This window comes from Apostichopus japonicus, chromosome 14, assembly GCF_037975245.1.
Source record: "Apostichopus japonicus isolate 1M-3 chromosome 14, ASM3797524v1, whole genome shotgun sequence".
Classification (NCBI taxonomy): domain Eukaryota; kingdom Metazoa; phylum Echinodermata; class Holothuroidea; order Aspidochirotida; family Stichopodidae; genus Apostichopus; species Apostichopus japonicus.
This window is the reverse complement of record NC_092574.1, coordinates 6,550,563-6,571,540: the sequence shown is the minus strand read 5'-3', so window position 1 is coordinate 6,571,540 and position 20,978 is coordinate 6,550,563. Positions and strand designations below refer to the sequence as shown.

Here is a 20,978-nt window from a genome sequence, read left to right as displayed (position 1 = left end):
ACTCAAACATAAAATGTTAAAACAAATTTTATGGACCAATACAAGATTTCTACATGCCAATAACTGGGGGAATGTTTTGTTACATTTCATAAAGTTGTATTTGTGTTGTGTGGATCATTCCATTCTAATGCCAATTAGTCCAAAAACATAACATTGACTGTTACATTTAATAATTGTGGTTTTACCAAATTTTCTTGGTTGATTACTGTAGGTGTTAACATGTACAGTACTGTGATCGCTTAACTATCGTACAACAATTTTCAACGATCGTAGAATTTCGAATAATATTGCGTAATATCGCACAAGTTCTCACAAGTTCGTACACGAAGATTTCAACGAAATTTCGCACAACTCTACGCATGTAAAAATCATAGATTTGACCACAGGAATGTGTGCTTAATGAAGCAGAGAATTAACTGTGAACAGGCAAGGTGAAAGATTAGAAGATTCGAAGCCGTTCCAATAAAGATGTCGAAAACGAATCAATGAAATGAAAAGCATAGGCGCTCAGTGGTTTTCCGCGTTCACGGAATATTGGGGTAAAATGTGGAATTCATGAAATCTTGAAAAGCGAGAAACACAGAATTTTTTTTTCCCACCGATGCTTCTTTTAAAATGTATTTTCATGTGTGAATCAATTTACTTCAACAACGGGCGCGGAAATAATTTACCGGTAAAAAGAAAAATCGAAGTTAAAAACAGTCAATTTATCCAGTCAGCATGCAAACATTTACAGTACCGCTCCCGTATAAGAACCGTAAAAAAGCGTATTTAAACAATTACAACAGACTACAGAGCATAAACTCGTTGATAATAGGAAATACTATTGTGCTCGATGAATGGAAATTAAAGTGGCCGAAAGAATTAGTGAGATGTTTGAAACAGCCCTTTCCTACATCGTATTACTACTTAGCTCATGATGCTGTGATAACTGTTAATGATATACATCTAGAAGGAAAGACGACGCTGGTACAGTGTTTTCCCATATAATGTTTTAATTAGGAAACTAGTCAATTGTCTTTAACCCACTTTTTTTACATAAAGGTAGTGTTCCATGAAGGAAAAATTCAGCTTAAATTCATTTTTAAATTAGATAGGGTAGATAGAAAATTTATTGTCCATTTCAGAAAACTACAGAAAACGGAAATTATTTCCCGTCGACAGTAAACATAAAACAATAGTGAATACAAACATAATCATACAATAAGTAAACTATAAGTGAACAGCTACGAGAATAAAACTAAATAAGCAGAACCAGAACAGTAACAGAGGCAGCACAGAGGGCTGCAAGTGACAGATCACACACTGTGGCCAGATCGCTTTGCACGCAAGTTAAATAAGTGTGTTGCCTGTTAAGCCTGTTGAGTTAGTTAAGTGTGTGTTATTGGGCAGATTTTGAAGAAAAGATAAACTTATTAAGGGCGTTTAATGCAGTGCTAGGTGGAAAAACATGTTCCTCGTCTGCATCCGCTTTTTTGTTTAGGTTTTTGCCGGCCTTTTTTTTTCTGTAAAGTTTTGAGCGAGATCAACATGTGTTTTGCTTGGTCTATAACACCTGTCGCTACAGTGCTTAGGTTCAAACATTTGACAGTTTAATTTCGCCAATAGCCTAGCCATTTGTTGGATTTGTATTTCAAGCACAAGAGATCGTGTTTCAAATGGATGTTGAAGCTCAACGATTATTAAAATGCTTACCGTAAAATTCGGATGATGTTCAAACAATATATTTCGTATATTCCAATAAAGATCGGTGACGGAGGATAAACGGAAGTGCGTACGAACTACGATGTTGGTAAAACTGGCAGTTTTAGACAAGTTTTATTCTCACTCAGTAAGCCTAACTGATGAAAATTAGAAACTACATGTACATTAAAGTTTTAGATGTTGAAAATACCATCTTTTATATTTAGGAGGATACAAAGATTTAGAACACCCGACCTTCCCGACCACCTCAGAAAAAAGAAACGTCTTGAAATGTACCATAGGCTCACAGTGCATTGACACAAAAGTTATTTAATAACAGCTAGCTCTTCACAGATTGTTTACATGTGTGTCGCCAGACAGTACAGTACTGCACCAGACATCATTTGCATATTACACCAAAAGGCGGAATTCCTTTGCCTTGTATCAGATGTAGCTAGCAACAGTTGCACAGAATAAAATACCCTGCACGGACGGCCGACATGCAATGTTTGTTGGGAGTGATTGACAGTTGCTTGGTTACAGAAAGACGCAGCCTTTTGTTTAGTTGAAACATTACATGTTTTAGCCTGAACCATATGGAGTTATGGGCGCGAGGCCTGGTTGATCAATTCCTTAGAATTCAATTATTGATATATTGAAAAAGTTAACAACAGACCTCAGCCTGTATCCCAATCATAGATTTGTATATTATTTTTTATTTTCGGTCTTTCCGTTTACAAATCTCAGCATTTTATCACTGCTTATGGCTGACGGGGACGTTGAGAAACGGTGAACCCTAAACTCAATGATTGTTGTGTTAACTTTTTCCAACACTAATCTGTAGTTGATAGTTACAAATTTCCAAGACTTCCTTTTACAGTTAGTTTGCTTGTTATTCGTATACTAGTAACCACGCTCCTGCAAACGTCCGCGAAGAACCTGTTAGTCAGAGGTGGCATGAAAAACGGAACTACAGTATCTACAGTAGCGTTTTTTACTTTAATGCTCAAGTCTTTTGGTCCCTTTCCCCAGTTTTCCTTCTTTTTTTACTGGAGGCAACTTTAGCTGTACATTCCTCGAAAACAAAACGTAGGAGTTTGATTCAAATTTCACAAGAATGCTTGGAATATAATCCCCTTTCATATGTCAAAAATAATTTTTCTTCTGGACTATCCTTTTAATAGCTTCTCCCAAAACTGTTGGAGCGTTGGCTAATACCAACGCTTTTTATGTAAAAGAGCTTCATAGACACATGGAATATTGTTCTGGACTGTATTATTTATAATGATCCATGATCATGTTCTTATTATAGATATTGAAATCATGAAGAAAATATTACGATCGATCTCTCTTAAACAAAATATGCCTTACTGAGTTTGCCTGGTTTTCTCGGACCGAGTTACAACAAAGTGTACCAGTCCCGCGAAATCGTAATAACAACCATATTAGAACAACTTATCGCATTAGATGTTGTTCGTGAAATATGTTTTCATGCTGTTATTAAATCGCCAGCCTAGGTTCACAACGGGTTGCATTCTCATTAATATCTTTCCTTAATCAGTTGCTCATGTTCCTATGCCAAATATCACATGTTCCATCTCTTTTAATTTATGTCTTTTCGTCTTGTTGTTTCAAAATAACGTGGTCGAAATAAAGATACGTAATGACCTACTAGTTTGGACATTTGTAGACCTAAGATTTTTTAAATTAAAATAAATATATAAATCAACGAAAGCTTTTCACAACCATGATCTATTCAATTAAATGACTAACTCCTCTACTCATGATTGCAAGTTAAATGACCGCTTAAATCCCCATACCCTTCCCTCCCTCCCTCCTTCCCAATTCTTCCGTCGACTCAAAACAACCGCGCGTGGGATTTCCTGTAGATCTGTTTGATGTTCCTAACTTTCAACATCTATAATCATTTTTCTGCCTGAATCTTTTCACAAGAATATCAAGTAACTTTGGCCCTACCGAATACCATGGCAACCCTTGTACACACCAAAACTCACTGGTTTGAGTATTTACGAACGACGATACTTACCTGTCTCCTACAACACTAACGCACATTTCCTAGTCTACCTAGACGCCACTGGTATAATTTAAGCACTGCGCCCCCGGTGACCGCTCCCATAGGTCACCGCGCACCCTCTCTCCCTTCCGGATTTGCCCCATTCCGCTGTGGTCATGAAACCGCAGCGGGGAGGCCCGTGTCGGGTGGGAGAACCCACCCGAGAGGGATGCGAAAAACCACGCCGAAGCGATCGTAATACGGCCAAACGTCGACTCCGAAGCGACCGTGTCCGTTAGGTAGGACGCGACGAAAGTCGAGGGGGTTTTCCACCAGGCCGCCTGGAGGATGTCATCCACCGGGACCCCTTGGAACAGGGCCTTCGATGCCGCCTGGCCTCGAATGTCGTGGGCCCTGACCGGTTGGTCTGTCTCCGCATGGAGACGAATTGCCTGCACCAGCCATCTGCTGATCGTTTCTTTAGAGGCAGCCGAGTGAGGGCTTGTAGGTAGTATAAATAGGGCCTGTGATGATCTCAGGTCCTTTGTCCTATGTAAGTACCATTTGAGTGCCCTCACCGGACACCACAGTTTGTCCTCCGCAGTGTCGGAGGTCAGGGACAGTTTCGGGAGGAAGATGTCCCCTGGTATGAAGGCAAGCGTCTGGTTCTTAGCAAGGAACCTGGGGTCCGGAACCAGACGCACGCCTTGGCTGTCAAAACGGATGTGTCCTTCTGCTGTGGACAATGCGTGCAGGCAACTCCTCCTCCTGGCGGAGGCAGAGGCCACCAAGAATAGTGTCTTGACGGTGAGGTCCCTGAGTAGGGATGAGCCCATTGGCTCAAAAGGTGGACGGGCTAAGTGATGGAGCACGCCGTTGATACTCCAAGCTGGTGGAAGCTTACGACGCATGGGCCTGCGGTTGGCCATACCCTTGAGGAGGGCCGCTAGCCGCGGGCAGGTGCCTACCGATGACCCATCTAGGAATCCCGAGTGGATCGCTGCGATAGCCGATCTGTAATTTCGAATGGTGTTCGGTTGTTTACCCTCTTTGAAGAGGATCATGAAAAAGTCCGCTAGTTGTGCCGGAGAGGTAGTATCCGGACGGACCTGTAAACGGGAACACCATTCGAAGAATCTTGCCAGTCGGGAATCGTAAGTGTGGCAGTGCTTGGCCGCCTGGCTGACGCTGCCATGGCGGCAGCGTCTGGAGAAAAGCCGCTCGCTCTGAACCGAGCCCGGACAACGGCCACGCAGTCAGGTTCAAGGACCATAGATGAGGTAGGCTGACTCGGGCCCGGCCCAAGCTCACTAGATGGGGTGAGTCTGGAAGACTGCGTGGGGTTCCTGCTAGTAGGTCTAGTAGCATTGGAAACCACGGTCGTCTCGGCCAGTAGGGCGCGATTAGCAGTAGCCGTGTTCGGGATAGGTTCAGTTTGAGTAGCACTTTCTGTATGAGGCAGAGGGGGGGGGGGAAGGCGTACGCCTCCATCCCCTCCCAGCTAATCGAGAACGCGCCCGACGCCCACACCCTGGGGTGGAAGGTCCGAGTGCAAAATACTGGGAGCTTGGCATTGGTCGCCGAAGCAAACAAGTCGATGTTCGGAGTCCCGAACAGGCGGAACAGGTTCCGGCAGGTGATCTCCTGTAGGGACCACTCCGTTGGGGTTTGGGCCCCCCTGGACAGGGCGTCCGCCGTTAGGTTTTCCCTCCCTGCAACGTGCGAGGCTCTTAGAGAAATGTTGTCTCGGCACCAGAGCAGGAGGTCCCATGTTGCGGCACACAGTGATCGGGACTTCGTCCCCCCTTGCCTGTTGACGTAGGCCACTACCGTGGTATTGTCGCAGAAGGCTGTCACGGCGTGGCCCAGAAGGTGACACTCGAAGTGGTGGAGGGCTCTGGATAGTGCCTCCAACTCGAGCGCGTTGATGTGGGCCTGTCGCCAGGTTGGCTCCCATTCCCCCGAAATTGTCAGATCGTCCAGACACGCTCCCCAGCCCTGTAAGGAAGCGTCTGAGGAGATAGAAATTAGAGACTTTTGTTCTCGGAAGGGGCGTCCCTGGGCCCAGTTCTCCTTTGTGAGCCACCACGAAAAGTGGGCCGTGTCGAACCCTTTCAGGGGTACACGCTTGTCGAGTACGTCCCGCTCCGGGTTGTAGTGTTCTAGTAGGTGTATTTGGAGAGGTCACATTCTGAGACGGCAGAATGGTACCACGTCCACCAGACTGGCCATGAGGCCGAGGGCTCTCATCCAAAGTCTGGCCGGGGAGGACCGCCTGTTGAGTAGGCGGCGAACTGTTTGTTGGTGACCCGCTCTGAGGATGGTCTCACCCAACCAGTGTGAAAGTCTAGAATCGCACCCAGAAATTGAATGGTCTGGGTTGGGATGAGATGTGATTTTTCCCTGTTGATCACCCAACCGAGTTGTTCGAGGCGTTCTGTTGTGCGACCTAGGTTGAAGAGTGCCTCTTGGTGCGACCTCCCCGTGACGAGCCAGTCGTCGAGGTAAGCGTATAAGGTCACTCCGCTTCGGCGTAGGTCTGCGACCACCGTGCCTGCTATTCGTGTGAAGACTCGCGGTGAGGTCGATAGGCCGAAGGGTAGTGCCACAAACTTGTAGGTTTTTCCTTTGTATGAAAACGCTAGGAAGTTTTGAGACTCGATTTTGACGGGAATGTGGAGGTATGCATCTTTGAGGTCGACGGATGCCGCCCACATTCCCTTCGCGAGGTTCGGTATAACTATTGCAGGCGTCTCCATGCGGAAATGAGTTGGCCTGGCGAAGCCCTTGTTCAACGGTTTTAAGTTGAGGATTGGTCGCCATGACCCGTCCTTTTTTGGTGTAGAAAGAAGGACAAGCGGAAGAGTGGTCCCTCCCTTTCCGTTGCCTCCACTATTGCCCTCTTTGTCATTAGCGCATGGAGCTCGCTTTCGAGGGCGATTCTTTGGCCCGGGTCGGTGGGGACTGGGGTGTCCTTTCCGCCCCCCCTCTGGGGGAGTCCGAGAGAACTCGATGGGGTATCCCCTCGTAATCACCCCAGGACCCACGGACCCGGGTCCATCTCTTTCCAGACGTTCCGGAATAACTGGAGCCTCCCCCTACCATTGGGTACGCTGTAACCATGGTAGGGTGGGCACCCCTAGGGCCTCGGGGCCCCAAACGACGATCTAGGTGGTTGATCGTCTCGACGCGGTCGCGGTCTCTCGTCCCGGGAGAGTCGGCCTTATCTCTGCCCCCGAGGGGAGCATCTTTGTGACCTGTCTGGTCTCCCGCCCCTGTAGGATTTGGAGGCGTTGCCCCTGCCCCGCTTCCAGTAAGCGGGGCGTTGTGCCCTACCCCTTGGGGGTCTCGATTGATCTGGGCGTCTGTAAGGGCATGACTGTCTATCACCCCTACGAGTATCCGGGCGGGAGAAGCCCGACTTTGACAGGGTCTCTCGCCGTTCTAATTCCTGCTTGACGGTTTCACCGAACTGACCGTCGAAAAGATCCTCTCCCAGGATGGGGAGTTTCGCCAGTTTCTCTTTAGATTCTCCCGCTGGCCAGTTTACCACTGCCAGTACGTTTCGTCGGCGGGTTTCCAACGAGCGGATCGCTATTCTTGCGAATTGGTCGTAGACCAGCCTGGCTAGTGGGCCCAGGAGCCACAGTATCTGCGCGGCTTCGCGATCTGGAATTTGATCCGGGTCTTCTGGCAGCTGCTGGTGATGTCGCATAAGGACTTCAGCTGCCAGAAGGAAGGTTGACGCGAATTTCATCCCAACTCGGGACGACTGGTCGAGCTCGAACAGTGTATTCTCGAGTCGCTTACGGTGTGGGTCCTTAAAATTTCCACCCGTCAAACCTTGTTCCGCCTGAAGGCGGGTGGAAGAGGTTCTTCCAAGTATCCTCCGGCACACGGAGTGCTTTGTCCTGCTTTGCCGGGAAGGCCGTCCACCTCCGTTGTTTCTGTAGAAATTCGACCCGTTCGAAGCAGAGCGGGTCTACAGGGATGGAGGTGGAATCGTCCTCCGGCGCCTCGTTAGTCGAACCCAGTTTCGACGATGACTTTGGGGCCGAGGGTCCCGCTGGGGAGTCCTCGAACCCCAACCGTTGCTTGAAGATGTTCGCGACTTTCGCGATGAGGTCGGGTGGTAGGGTAGTACCCCGCGGTTCCACCTCCTCTTCCGATTCTGATTCGGGAAACCGGTCGCCCTCGAAGTCTTCGAGGCGGTCCCCGAGTTCTGAAAATGCTTCGGAGGCCTGAACCTCCAAAGCATCTGGGTCCTTAGCGATAAATGACAGATTCCTCGGGACCTGTGGAGGCACGGTGCCTAATTGGACGGGATATTCCCGTACTGCCGGAGGGATATCGGCTACAGATTCCGCCTGGTCTGGGACTGGTTGTATCGTTGCAGGGGTCAAGTGTTGGACTAGCTGCGATAGGACTGAGGTGAGCTGCGAAAGTAGCCACGAACAGTCGGCGGAGGGAGGTTCTGTGGGCGGTGGCAGTGCCTCCGTAGACCTACGACGTCTCTTTCTCCTAAAGCCCGTGTCCGAGTCCGTTGAAGACTCATCGGGGACGGACGACGCACTGGCGAGCGGCTACGTGTCCCCGGCTCCTTCGGAATTGACACAGACCTGATTGCCTGGTCTTGAGGGTCAGAGGGCACAACAGAGGCTCCCGCAGTGGGAGCGGCCCTACCCTTAGCAACCGAGTTAGCTTTCGGTGCCTTCCCTTTGGCTCTGTTATAGGTCTTTGCCTTGACCTTAGCCTTAGGGTTCGAGAGATTCTCAGATCTCGGAGTTGTCTCCGGATCGGTGGTTTGTGGGGTTCGCGGTGTAACCTCCGGAGGTTTGTCATGGACCGCGGACTGCGGAGCAGTTTGGTCAGGAGCCGGAGTTGGCGACGTGGGTGGAAGGTGGTCCAGCTGGAGCTGCAGGCGTTGATGCTTAGCTTCCAGCTAGGCTTCCGTCTCTTTCCAGTTAGCCTGCGTGAAGGTCACGCAGATGGAACAAGGGTCCCGCCGAGAGCAAGATCTGCACTTGATCTGCAAGATCTGCGGGCATAGTGCGTGCTCGTCCCAGGCAAAGTGAGCACGTTGCACATTTGACTGAAGTCCTCCCGTCCTTAGACATCCTGAATTCCTATACTGTAGGAGGAGAATAAGTCGGGAGAAAAAAATAATACGAAAACTGCGAAAAGAGCGGTTTGAATAACAGACCTAAACACAGAGTTTTCTGAAACAAAACAAGAATGTGAAGGTCTAAACTCCCCCCAAAGGGAGCTCCCGGGTGGCTGTAAAAGCCCCCCAAGTACTTCCCGTGGAACTCCAAGGGTAAAGAGAACACGGGGGGAAAAGAACCTAGACAAGTAAAAATCAACGAAAAATATGTGAATAGGTCTTAGCGGTACCACACGTAAGTGCAGTGTACAGGTGTCTCGCACAACCCGTACACGTGTGAGGTACCGTAATGCAAAAATGAGGCGAGATCCTAGTTGTTAAAAAGAGGCAGAAAAACTGCCGAAAACAAGAGGATACTTAGCGGAACTTGGGGAATCCTGTAGTAAACTTTGTCAAGAACCTTCGTCGTTCAAGAGAAGCCGGATTCCAGCAAGCAAAACTCAGTTTGGCGTTAGAGAAAACGGAGCTCGAAAGACACGCGTTTTCCTTCGGAATGGTAAATTCGTAAGGGAGAGAGGGTGCGCGGTGACCTATGGGAGAGGTCACCGGGGGCGCAGTGCTAAAATTATACCAGTGGCGTCTAGGTAGACTAGGAAATGTGCGTTAGTGTTGTAGAAGACAGGTAAGAGAGGAGTGAAGTAAATACGTGGGCCCAAGCAATCTCCCAGGCACCTTGCCAAACACAATAATGTGAGCTCACCCCTTGAAGCAACGAGCTATCCGCAGTGTGCGCATAACATCGAGGCCTAACATCGAGGCCGGGAAGCAACTTTCTTGGAAATCCGCAAGCATGTGCGTGCTTATTGTAGAAGTGTCTAGCGATGACGATAAAGGCTACTAGTGATTGCACAATCGATGAAAGTAGGAAATTCAACAGCCTTGATAAGAGAATATGCTTAGCCTGGCTATAATATCGGAAAATGCGAATATAGAAATGAAATGATAATAAAGGAAAAGTCGGTATTTGGGAGATGTTTGAATCAAAAAAATGTGGGAGCCAGGTGTTCGTGCACATGCATTTAGATACAAGGCTATAGTGCCAATCAGCTAGAGTGGGTGTAATAGATACTGAAGGATTGATAAATATTGAAAATATCGGTTGGTATTTCAGTGAGGATAGCAGGGAAACAAGAAAGACACATGCTACCAACATGCATCTTGTAAAAGTAGAATTGGTGGATTCTGCTATGAATTATTTTTGTTTTGCGCAATCTCCTGTTGTACAGTATATGGAATCTTAAAACACAGTAAGCATACAGTAGATCCCATATATGAGAGTGCATGAACTGTGTAATTTAAAATTATGAGAATACTGTCTTTTTACTCTTTTATATTGGAGATTACAAAAGACTGAGATCACAGGCTATTCCAAACACCAGAGGTACCATAACTATACTGTGGCCTATGAAGTGTTTACCGAAAGGAGTGTCCTCAATACAGGAAATTACTAATCCCCGAGGGCCCAACTAGTTACCAAGGTACATGAGTTGGCATTGCAATTTCCTGCAATATTTTGGTTTTGAACACATAGAAGATACTCCGACTTTGTCTCCGTCTTTTGGCTTGCCAACAGTAGACATACTGTACGCATTAATTAAGTATCAATTAAAAAGAGGCATTCATTAATGGTTGGTGCCAGGGCCTTTTTAGCGTACTAAGTTTCCCTACTCAGCTCACACACCCCTCCCCTTCCCCACTAGGTCCTATTTTACCTTTTCCACTGAACAACGAAGACCTTTGTCTTTCTTTTTTGTCACAAGCCACAGGAGTAAACTTATAGACCGCAAACATTTTCGGGAAACCGATAGTAGTGCTCCTCTTTTTGCGACAGTGTTCCCTTTGTTGTGTCCTATCTGTTGGGGGAAATCTCATCAGGTGATATTAACTAATCACGGAAGGTTTCGAATATACAGTGATACCAGTCGTGTCTAATCTTTTAGGTTTTCGCGCCTAGATCAACTTTTTTTTGTCCTTTATTTGCACTGTGAATGGTCTAAACTTGTGAGGTTGGCGCTTTCCTCAGTCTTTTTTTTTTTATATCCTTGTATATGTACGCTTTCGTAATCCTTTTTTAACTGATACGATTGTAATTCCTACGTTAGTGTGAATGACAAGTTTTTCTAATCGTTATCTGACTGGAAACCGCTGCCTTATATTTAACAATGGACGCTCTCTATGCCAGAAAAATTGACTTCTGCCGTTTATGTCACCCATACATATTCAGTTGAACATTTTTATCTGTCAGTCTCCTGTGACGTGACGTGTTGAAGTTTGCGCTTGAAACAAAATCTAAAACTAAATAGTTTTTTTAAAAAGTGATATTTTTATCTCAGTTGTAGAGGCATATTCCATTGTAAATCCCCAAATTTGGTGTTTTAACATAATTCTTATAACATAGGAGAAGAATAAAAAACGAAAGTTTCGCGTTATTTTTTGTTGCTCTGCCGCTTACGTAGCGTACGGTGTGAAATTTAAAATGAAATACCAAGGACTGGATCCCGAGTGTGGTGTCTGGATGTACTTAAAGAAGCTCCGCATTGACGAAAGCAGTACCAAAGTTCTTGTTCGGTAAGTCATAGTTAAATATACATTATATATTATACCTTCTATAGATGGTTTACAAGACTGCTTCACCATTGGTATATCCATTCTTGTTTAGTGTCATGTCAATAATGAAGTTGACTAAACTTCCTGCAATTCACCCAACCATGGAAGTATTTCGAGGTACTGTAGCACATTCGTGACATGGATATTATAAGTGCATGGGTTTACGTCAAACTATTTTCGTAAATAGTGGTTAAAGCGCATTTTTGGCTTTGATGAGACATATAAGTGTTTTTAAACCACCCTTTCTGTAAGGTTTTCAAACAGTAAATCTTACTTAGGCCTAAAGAAATACCCAAAAAATTCAGTAAATTATCAAGTGAATACAATTCACATCTGTAGTTCCTTAGCTTATGCCACAGAAATAGTTGGTTATTTTAGTGCCCACCTCTGGTATAGGTGGAAATAAATAGGTGGAAATAAATAGAGGCTGTTACTGTAGAACAGTCGAAAAGTAAAACTTTCGTAACATTAAAAAGGTTTATGAAAAGGCGAAATATAAATGCCTCAAAAGTTTTTTTTTTTGTTACTTTAATATCCTATCAATAGGCGCCCATCCTTCCCGCCCCCGCAATGTACAATGGGAAAAGTAGCAGAAAGAACAACCTAACGCTAGTAGGGGGAACTGTATATTACAAGTAACGTAAAGGGTCGACTGAACACCCGGAGGCACAACTATCAGAGACCTTCAACTTAAGAAATAAATTAATGGCCTGTTATAAAAGGTTTAGCTTGTTTTTTAATTATTTTTTTAATGATGGTGTGTGAGAAGGAATGGCTCGAGGAAGACGATATTCCATCACAAATTACAAAAGAGAGTCCTTTTTTATTGTATCACCATTGCCAAATTATGGAATTCGAAAAGGACCACAACATATGATGATGTTAATGATGATCTAATTTTATACGTTCATGTACTAAAAAACTTACGATCATGTACATATATGATGATGTACTAAAAAACTAAGATGTACATCAAAACATATACGATCATGTATGTATACTGAAAACTTGAGATAATGATGAAAAAGCATAAGTTACAATAAAGTGGCGAATGAATAAATCCTTTATTGTCGTTTGAATACCTGTATGAATATCCATATATAAGGAATAGGACTGATATGAATATACATACGCATATGCAGACGCCACTTTTTTTGAACATAAGATTATTAGTACATGATCGTATTTGTTTTGATGTAAATCGTAAGTTTTCAGTACATGATCGTTTATGTTTAGAACAAGATTGTATACTTTAAGTACATGATCGTATATGTTTGGTACATGATTGTAAATTTTTAGTACATGATCATGTATTTCTAGTACATGATCGTAAGTTTTCAGTACATGATTGTTTATTTTTAGAACAAGATTGTATACTTTAAGTACATGATCGTATATGTTTGGTACATGATCGTAAATTTTTAGTACATGATCATGCATTTCTACTACATGATCGTAAGTTTTCAGTACATGATGGTTTATGTTTAGAACAAGATTGTATACTTCAAGTACATGATGGTATATGTTTGGTACATGATCGTAAATTTTTAGTACATGATCATGTATTTCTAGTACATGATCGTAAGTTTTCAGTACATGATGGTTTATGTTTAGAACAAGATTGTATACTTTAAGTACATGATCGTATATGTTTGGTACATGATCGTAAATTTTTAGTACATGATCATGTATTTCTAGTACATGATCGTAAGTTTTCAGTACATGATCGTAAGTTTTCAGTACATGATCGTATAGAATTTACATCATCACATGTTGTGGTCCTTTTTGCATTCTATACCAATTCACATGCGTATAAAATAAAGCAATGAGAAACTTCGAGAGGAAACTTTTGTTTTCTTCAAAATCTATACAAAGTTTACAGGGTTAATATAGGAAGACATATATGCGGCCATGCCCCCAAAAAATATATATATATATATTTAGACCACGAATATACATAGAAGAATTTTTTTTTAAACGAAAAACAATTTTTAAAACCAAAAACAAACAATTTTTTAAACGAAAAAGCACAAAAATTATAACGAATTTTTTTTTTTTGAAACGAAAAAATTGAATTAAACGAAAACACAATTTTGTTTTTCGTTTTGATTTGTTTGTTTTTCGTTTTGATTTGTTTGTTTTTCGTTTTAATTTGTTTGTTTTCGTTTTAATTTGTTCGTTTTTCGTTTTAATTTGTTCGTTTTTCGTTTTAATTTGTTCGTTTTTCGTTTTAATTTGTTTGTTTTTCGTTTTAATTTGTTTGTTTTTCGTTTTAATTTGTTTGTTTTTCGTTTTAATTTGTTTGTTTTTCGTTTTAATTTGTTTGTTTTTCGTTTTAATTTGTTTGTTTTTCGTTTTAATTTGTTTGTTTTTCGTTTTAATTTGTTTGTTTTTCGTTTTAATTTGTTTGTTTCCGTTTTAATTTGTTTGTTTTTCGTTTTAATTTATTTGTTTCCGTTTTAATTTGTTTGTTTTGCGTTTTAATTTGTTTGTTTTTCGTTTTAATTTGTTTGTTTTCATTTTAATTTGTTTGTTTTTCGTTTTACAAATTGTTTGTTTTTCGTTTTAAAAATGTTTCTTCTATGTATATCCGTGGTCGAATATATTTTTTGGGCATGGCGAGAAAAAAAAAATTAAAACGAAAAAAAACGGGAAACAACATTTTGTTTTTCGTTTAAAAAATGTTGTTTTTCGTTTTAAAAATGTTTCTTCTATGTATATCCGAGGTTCCTTTTTTTTTGTTTTTTTTTTGCCATGGCCGCATTAGTCTTCCGTAAATATACTCTTGTAATATGTTTTCTTTGCAGGTGGGACGGTTACAACGTTGAGACGTGGCTGCAACCATGCGAAGTCAGGAGCGCAATAACCAAGCGCCCCCTTAAAACACAGCCGAAGAAGAACCATTGGCCGACAGTCGGGCATCCTCGATGTCTACAACGGCATGATGGGGTCAAGGTTGTGAGAGCCGACGGCACCACAAGCGAAAGGAAAATTGTTTACATCAACGATCCATATAATGGGAATGTAAGTGTTCCAAGTAATAAGGGAAAATATCATCGGGTGTGGTCAATTTGACAAAACTTTGTGTAACATCTCCTCTTCCTGTCTCTGACATCTGGTTCCATACCTCCCAAAACTATTTTTAATCTTCCAAAAGATGTTTTTTAAGTCATTTCATTTCATTTTGCATGTACCGTACGGTACTGTACCTACCACAAGACAACAAAAGTGAAGTAGTTTTAACAAAGATTCAAGTTCTTCAATGTGACATGTCGTACTTTAATTATGACGCTAAATAAGCTTCTTTCTGTTACCCATTGACTTATAGGCTGACTTCGCAGTCATATATATCATCATTTCTTTTTTCACTTTGAACATTTCTATGATTTGGAAGCAGTTTGACCTAATGGACATCTTTAGCATACTCTATGACGTTCACAGAAGTGCCCGCAGTGCTAATGTTACAGCGTCGTTTTAATTGTTACATTTGTAACTTAAATTGATGAATATTATGACAGTGAAAATACAGTACTGCAAATTGAACCTCAATAGAACTGTTAACTTATCGATCAAGAAGTAAGGCATTTGTTGGCCTAATAGAACACATACCTTAAAGTTTGCTCTCTGTCATTAAAATGTTTCTGGATCTTTACTCCACACTGATTTCAAGTGTCTATGATTGTTCTTATCCTGATCTGCTGTTTCATCTTAAAGGTAATCACAACCTGCAAACAGACCCTACGGTATGAATTACTCGTGGAGTGGAGTGGACCCCCCCAAGTGGAAACAACAAGACCAATCCAGGAGCCTGAGTTAGCAGACACTGAGGAAAGCGAACCTGAATCACCCAGATCACCCTCACCCCCACCACCATGGGTTCCTCCAGTGGAAAACCCAACTACTTCCACCCCTAAACGACGCACTGCAAATAAAACGGTAAATTCCCCTTTTTTTTATAAGCTCATACCAGCATCTTGCTGGTGGAAGCTTTTGTGGTGGTGCCGCGTCTATCTATCTATCCATCCATCCATCCGTCCATCCATCCATCCATTCATCCATCCATCCATCCATCCATCCATCTATCCTACTGTATCTTTCTATCTATCCTATCTTTCTATCTATCTCCACCTCCTCCTCCTCCTATATATATATATATATATATACTGTATATAGATATATATATATATATATATATATATACAGACATATATATATATATATATACAGATATATATATATATATATATATATATATATAATATATATTTATATATATATATATATATATATATATATATATATATATTTATATTTATATATATATATATATCTAGCAGGCTAGATAGCTAGCTAGCTGTCTATCAAGCTATCTATCTGTCAACATTTTTTGCAAATGAGCCTATGCGCACATGCAAATGACAGATTTTTATGAAACTTGGGCAGAATGACAATTGGTGGATTGGACAACATAAGTGGTGAAAAAAGTATGTCAAAGGTCATCTAGAAGTCATTAGGGGCCATTACGTTGAAAACACTAAAAAGCTTTCTTCTCCTACTGGTTGCATTGTTCAAGTTTGGTCATTTGTCACATACTTGGATATTGCTTCCTTTGGGATGTTCAGGAATGTTGGGTTAATGTCATTCAGGGGTCAGTTTGTGTCATTTAAAAAAATAATCAAACTATTCAAAGACCTTCCCTCCCTGAAATAGCAATATATTTATTTGAGATTTGGTCCCAACTATCATTGAGTAGTAGCTCAGATAAGGTGTTCAGGAATTTTCATTTGGACTTAACTACTGTACTCTTGTCATTTAAGTTAAAACCTTGTTAACACATTCAAAATTCATGAACTAATCAACTGTAAAAGGGGGAGTAAGAGTGATACGTTGAACAGCCTATCATCACAGCATGGGATGAAGTATCCTTATCGTGCATGTCATATGTTCATACTACATTACAGTCAAACAAATTGTCAATCACAGTGTTAATAATGCATCATTGTCTTTCTCAATTTACCAGAAAACAAAGAGCACAGCTGCGACAGCATCCAAACGAAAAAATGCATCAACCGTGGCAGTGACAAAAAAGGTAAACCTGTAACTTGAATGTCAGTCCAAATTACATAAGTTAATGTCCAAGTCATTTTTTTGATTACAGGGTGCATCAGAGTGCACCCCATGTTGTCATTTCAGTGTAAATGTTAATGAATGATGTTCTGAATGGCTCGACAAAAAACAAATATAAAAAAAACCACAAACAGAGCGATCAGTATCATGTGGAACATTATTTTTGAAAATGAACTTCTTTGATTTTCTGTGGAAAATAAAAACAACACTCTGCATGAAATTGAACCAAACAACAAAGTCTCACAGGATGTCAATTTTAACTATGACTTTAACCAGTTTCAAATTAGAACTAATAATTTGATTAGCAGTACATATTCCTAATTGCCTAAATTTATACATCATATTACAATGTAATGCATCAAACTTTTCTTCATCTGCTTCAGGCTGCTAAAGTTCTCAGCCAAGGACAACCCCCACTAGTGCAGAGTGTTGACCCTCAAGTGGGTATTACTCCCAGCTTGGTGACAGAGGAAGTGCTACAGAGGAGCAAAGCCTTGCTCCAACAGAAAAAGGATCAAGAAAATGAAGTTAGAGAAAAAAACAAAAATAGTACACAGAACAGTACCGCCAATGAGCAAGGCAACGAGGAACATGAAGTTAGTGGGTTGAATGCAACCGCGACATCAAAAATTGTAAACGAAGAAATGATATGGCATGAATTGAGTGATCTTCGCGCTACGGTAGAACAATTGATGCAAGAGATGGCAGCCTTGTCGGAGGATGTAGCACAAATCAAAGAAGCACAAAACCGAGATTCATTGCAAGAGACATCGGGCATTTTTTCTGAGAGCATGGGTGTGCTAAACGATGTCCCGGACTATTTGGAGTCCTCCTTTCTACCAAGTGCCCCAACATCTACTCCGCCGTTGGTGGTTGGCACCACCACTAGTTTGAGCGAGCAGTCCTCTGAGTGTCTACCTCAGACTTTTTCACTTACAGCTGCCTCAACATCCACTCCGCCGCCGGTTATTACCTTGAACCAGCAGTCTGGGGCCACTGGGTTTCTTTCCGAGACATTCTTACAATCTCTTTCTTCTTATGCCGACCAACCTAATACGATTGCACGTAAGCTTGCCAGGCAAATATTTAGCAGAGAGGAGATGCTAAGGTGCAATTGCAATGGCAGCCACGGGAGAGATGCCCTTCCGGCCCAGAAGCTGGATTTATTAAGGAAGTATTTATTTGAATTAACTCAAACCCCACCCAGTAGGCAAGCAGTTGTTTGGAGAGCAGCAACAACTTCCTTGGATGCTTGCTTTCGCAGCAAGCGATCCTATCTAAAGAAAACCCAAGTAGGCATTTAGTGGACTGTAGTCTGGAGCCCCTATGAAATTCACCTTAGAGGTACTTTTATTTGTTCCTTTTTTTCCTAATGTACATTTCTTCTGTTTTGTGTGCAGAAACATTCATGTTGTTGTGTTTGTTCATGTAAAAACATACAAGTTTAAAAATCTTAATGTATCCATTAATGACACCTTTGTAAATTTGTATGGGGAAATACTCATCCCACTAATACCTTAATCGCTTGTTTATTCTTCAGAAAAAAGCTATTCGTACAATCACACTGTCAGACTATAGAGCTCACACTTCGCACCTCTTTAAAGATTTAAAAATTCTCACCTTGTCTGACGCTCATAGATTTCAACTAGGTATTTTCATGTATAAAGTTAACAATAACCTTCTGCCCTCCCTGCAATGCAGACACTTTAGCTTAATTAAACTCAGACATCCATGACCATTTTACAAGACACTCGAGTAATTTACATTTGTATAGTATCCGCTCTAACATGCAAAAAAAATCTTTCAGTTTCTCAGGTACCCAATTATGGAATTATCTTGATAACATGGTTAAAAATGTCCCATCACCTGCAATCTTTTCTAAAAATCTGAAGCATTTACTTTTATTTAATTACTGAAAAGTTTAAGTTGGCTAAGGTAATACATATTTTTTGGTTGTTTCTTTTCCATTTTTTGTCATTACATATATGATAATTCTTTAAAATTGTATAATGTTATCTTATGTAACGTAAGTACAGTTACATGGTTTATTTGTGTGTGCAACACAAGTGCGTAAAATGCTCCTTTTCCTGTTGTGATCCTAATGAAGAAAAAGATTGATGAATTTAAAATAAAATTTTAAAAAATTGAACCCCAAAATGACATGTTTGTTGGACAGTATGAATGCATATATTCCATTATATTTTAGTAACTAAAGTGATTGAAAAAGAACATATTTCCTCTCTGCATGCAAATTATTATTTTTGTTTTGTCTAAGGTTTACTTCTAGCTAGGCTGACTCCTACTGGCTCCTGCTCAACTTGCTCACCACATGGTAGAGCAAAGAAATACCATCATAAGTGCATACAATTCAGCCATTACATCTTAAAAATGAAAAGAGTGTTATTGAACTAAAATGTTACAAAATATCTTACTTATATATATGATGAATATTAATTATCCTTCCTGAGTGGATGAGATTGCAAGTCTCAGTTCGACACATGGTCCTTGTCATTGATGGAATGTGTACATGAGTACAGGTGATATTTGATATCAGAAAAGTAGGTTTGAAAAGTTTGGTTTGTCCTATTGCTGTTGTCTATCAGGTGCCTGGATGACTCTGATGAATTAGCTGAGAGTAGGGACCTTAGAGGGGAGCATTGGTTTAATTCCTTTAAGTTGCTGATGTGTTTACAAGTCTCAGCTCATCACCTGATTGGTTGTTGGCATTGATGGCATATGTTCATGAGTTGCCAAGGCGTGTGCCATTTAAGTAAATTGTTCATGTGGAACGTTGTCCTTATTTACAGCTTTTTATATCAAAACAATGAAATTAAAACTTCATTGTTACTTAAATCACATCAAATTTATGCATGTTGATGATCCACATTTGACCTTCATCACTTCTCAGCAATAAAGTACCTGAACATGACATTTTGTCACTAATATATCTGAGAGTTAATCCTAATATTTGAATATTCATAACAGCATCTGGCAATTTTTAAAAGTACACATTGGATAGATGTTAGGAGGCAAACTGTTAAGTATGTGGGAATTTGAAAGGATTTCTACTTGGGAGGCACACTGGTAGTGTGCAAACTGGTAGTGGGACAAAATGACCTGTTATCTTCTCAAACTGCCAAAATGTTGATGAATGAAAACATAGTATAGAAGCTTCTACTTTTTAAATGCATTTTCATATATTTTGATAATTACTTTCAAGAAAGTGTAACAGTAACTTCAGTCCCATACAGAAACTAGAATTTCTTCACGCATTTACTGTGCAAAAAATGTTTGTATATTCCAAGCTAATTGTTGATTGCATATTCCAGTTGGTTCATGGTGAGTCACTCTAGAGATCACAATTTTGTTTTGAGGTACTGATCAAATTAGGTCTATAAACAATTATCTCTACATTTGACAAATTTCACCATGATGTCTTTGTTGGTATTTCAACAAAACTAACAAGTTAATTTTAAGCAAAGTTCTGCAAAAGTTTATTAGCTGCAAAACCTTACTTTAAACATACAGCCGGCTGTTGGCCAACAGGTACTGATAGAGTGCTGCAATATTTCTGTACCTTTAAAGTAGGGGGCTACCATGGACCATGATATTTTCTAAACCAGGCCCTTACTATTAACCTCAAAATAACAAAATAAATTTCTGAATGCAAATGAAAACTCCCATTTTATAAGGGTAAATTTCCACTGACTCCAACCTGTTTTTTATCATTTAACCAGTAACTCATTTGATTATAAATGAATTTGGATTCTACACTTGTGCAAAAGGAAATATCATCTGCCATTAGATAATCACTAGGTATGGCTGGTTCTTATAGTGGCTATCTTTGGTGTGGAAGCTATAAATAATCAAAAGTTGCTGTGAGTCTTAACTAGTCTGGATCATACCTTGCCACTTGGATTTGTTTTTAACAAATATTCATTTTGAGAGCAACATGTCTCTGATGCAAAATGGAAAAAAAAAATCAAACAAACCATATGAAAGAATTCTTACTTTAAACTTTCTACCTATTATTAGATGAAACAGTAGTAATTATTTCTTAAGCAGCGACTTATGGGACATTTTCCAGTTTTACTTCTGCTTTTAACTTACTGCTTTCAATGTCATTGCATATGTATTGTTTTTATGATTTAAAATGTTTTGTGATGTTATCTCTCTTTTTTTTTTATGTAGTTTCATAATAAGATCACCATACACCAGGACTGCCTCCATCATGTACAATCAGAGTGTGATAAGGAAGACTTTCAAGTGAGTTCATCATTGATACCATTGGTAAGATGTAAAAAAAAATCATTTTATGCCTTTTTAGGATATTCTGTATGATAGGGCATCAAATTCAAGTGGGAAATGATCCACAGCTTAAAC

General features: G+C 40.9%; 2 protein-coding genes across 12 annotated transcripts in view; one reads left to right on the top strand and one right to left on the bottom strand.

Moving 5' to 3' along the window:
- LOC139980006 (uncharacterized) overlaps nucleotides 1-20,978 on the top strand; it is a 36,408-nt gene that overhangs the window by 6,225 nt on the left and 9,205 nt on the right. For 8 of the 11 annotated variants that reach the window (XM_071991341.1, XM_071991336.1, XM_071991344.1 and 5 more), the window contains 5 exons: nucleotides 11,318-11,429; nucleotides 14,276-14,492; nucleotides 15,183-15,404; nucleotides 16,489-16,557; nucleotides 16,979-20,885. In XM_071991341.1, the coding sequence (XP_071847442.1) occupies nucleotides 11,338-11,429; nucleotides 14,276-14,492; nucleotides 15,183-15,404; nucleotides 16,489-16,557; nucleotides 16,979-17,899 (1,521 nt within the window). In that variant the 5' untranslated portion in view covers nucleotides 11,318-11,337 and the 3' untranslated portion in view covers nucleotides 17,900-20,885. Of the gene's footprint in view, nucleotides 1-10,200; nucleotides 10,340-11,317; nucleotides 11,430-11,995; nucleotides 12,191-14,275; nucleotides 14,493-15,182; nucleotides 15,405-16,488; nucleotides 16,558-16,978; nucleotides 20,886-20,978 lie in introns of those variants that run through there. The other 3 variants (XM_071991337.1, XM_071991340.1, XM_071991347.1) reach the window with 3 other exon arrangements.
- On the bottom strand, nucleotides 3,769-6,456 carry LOC139980065 (uncharacterized). Its single transcript, XM_071991431.1, has 3 exons — nucleotides 6,028-6,456; nucleotides 5,258-5,695; nucleotides 3,769-4,806 (listed from the first exon to the last, which is right to left on the bottom strand). The coding sequence occupies exons 1-3, from the start codon at nucleotides 6,454-6,456 to the stop codon at nucleotides 3,769-3,771; spliced, it is 1,905 nt and encodes a 634-aa protein (XP_071847532.1).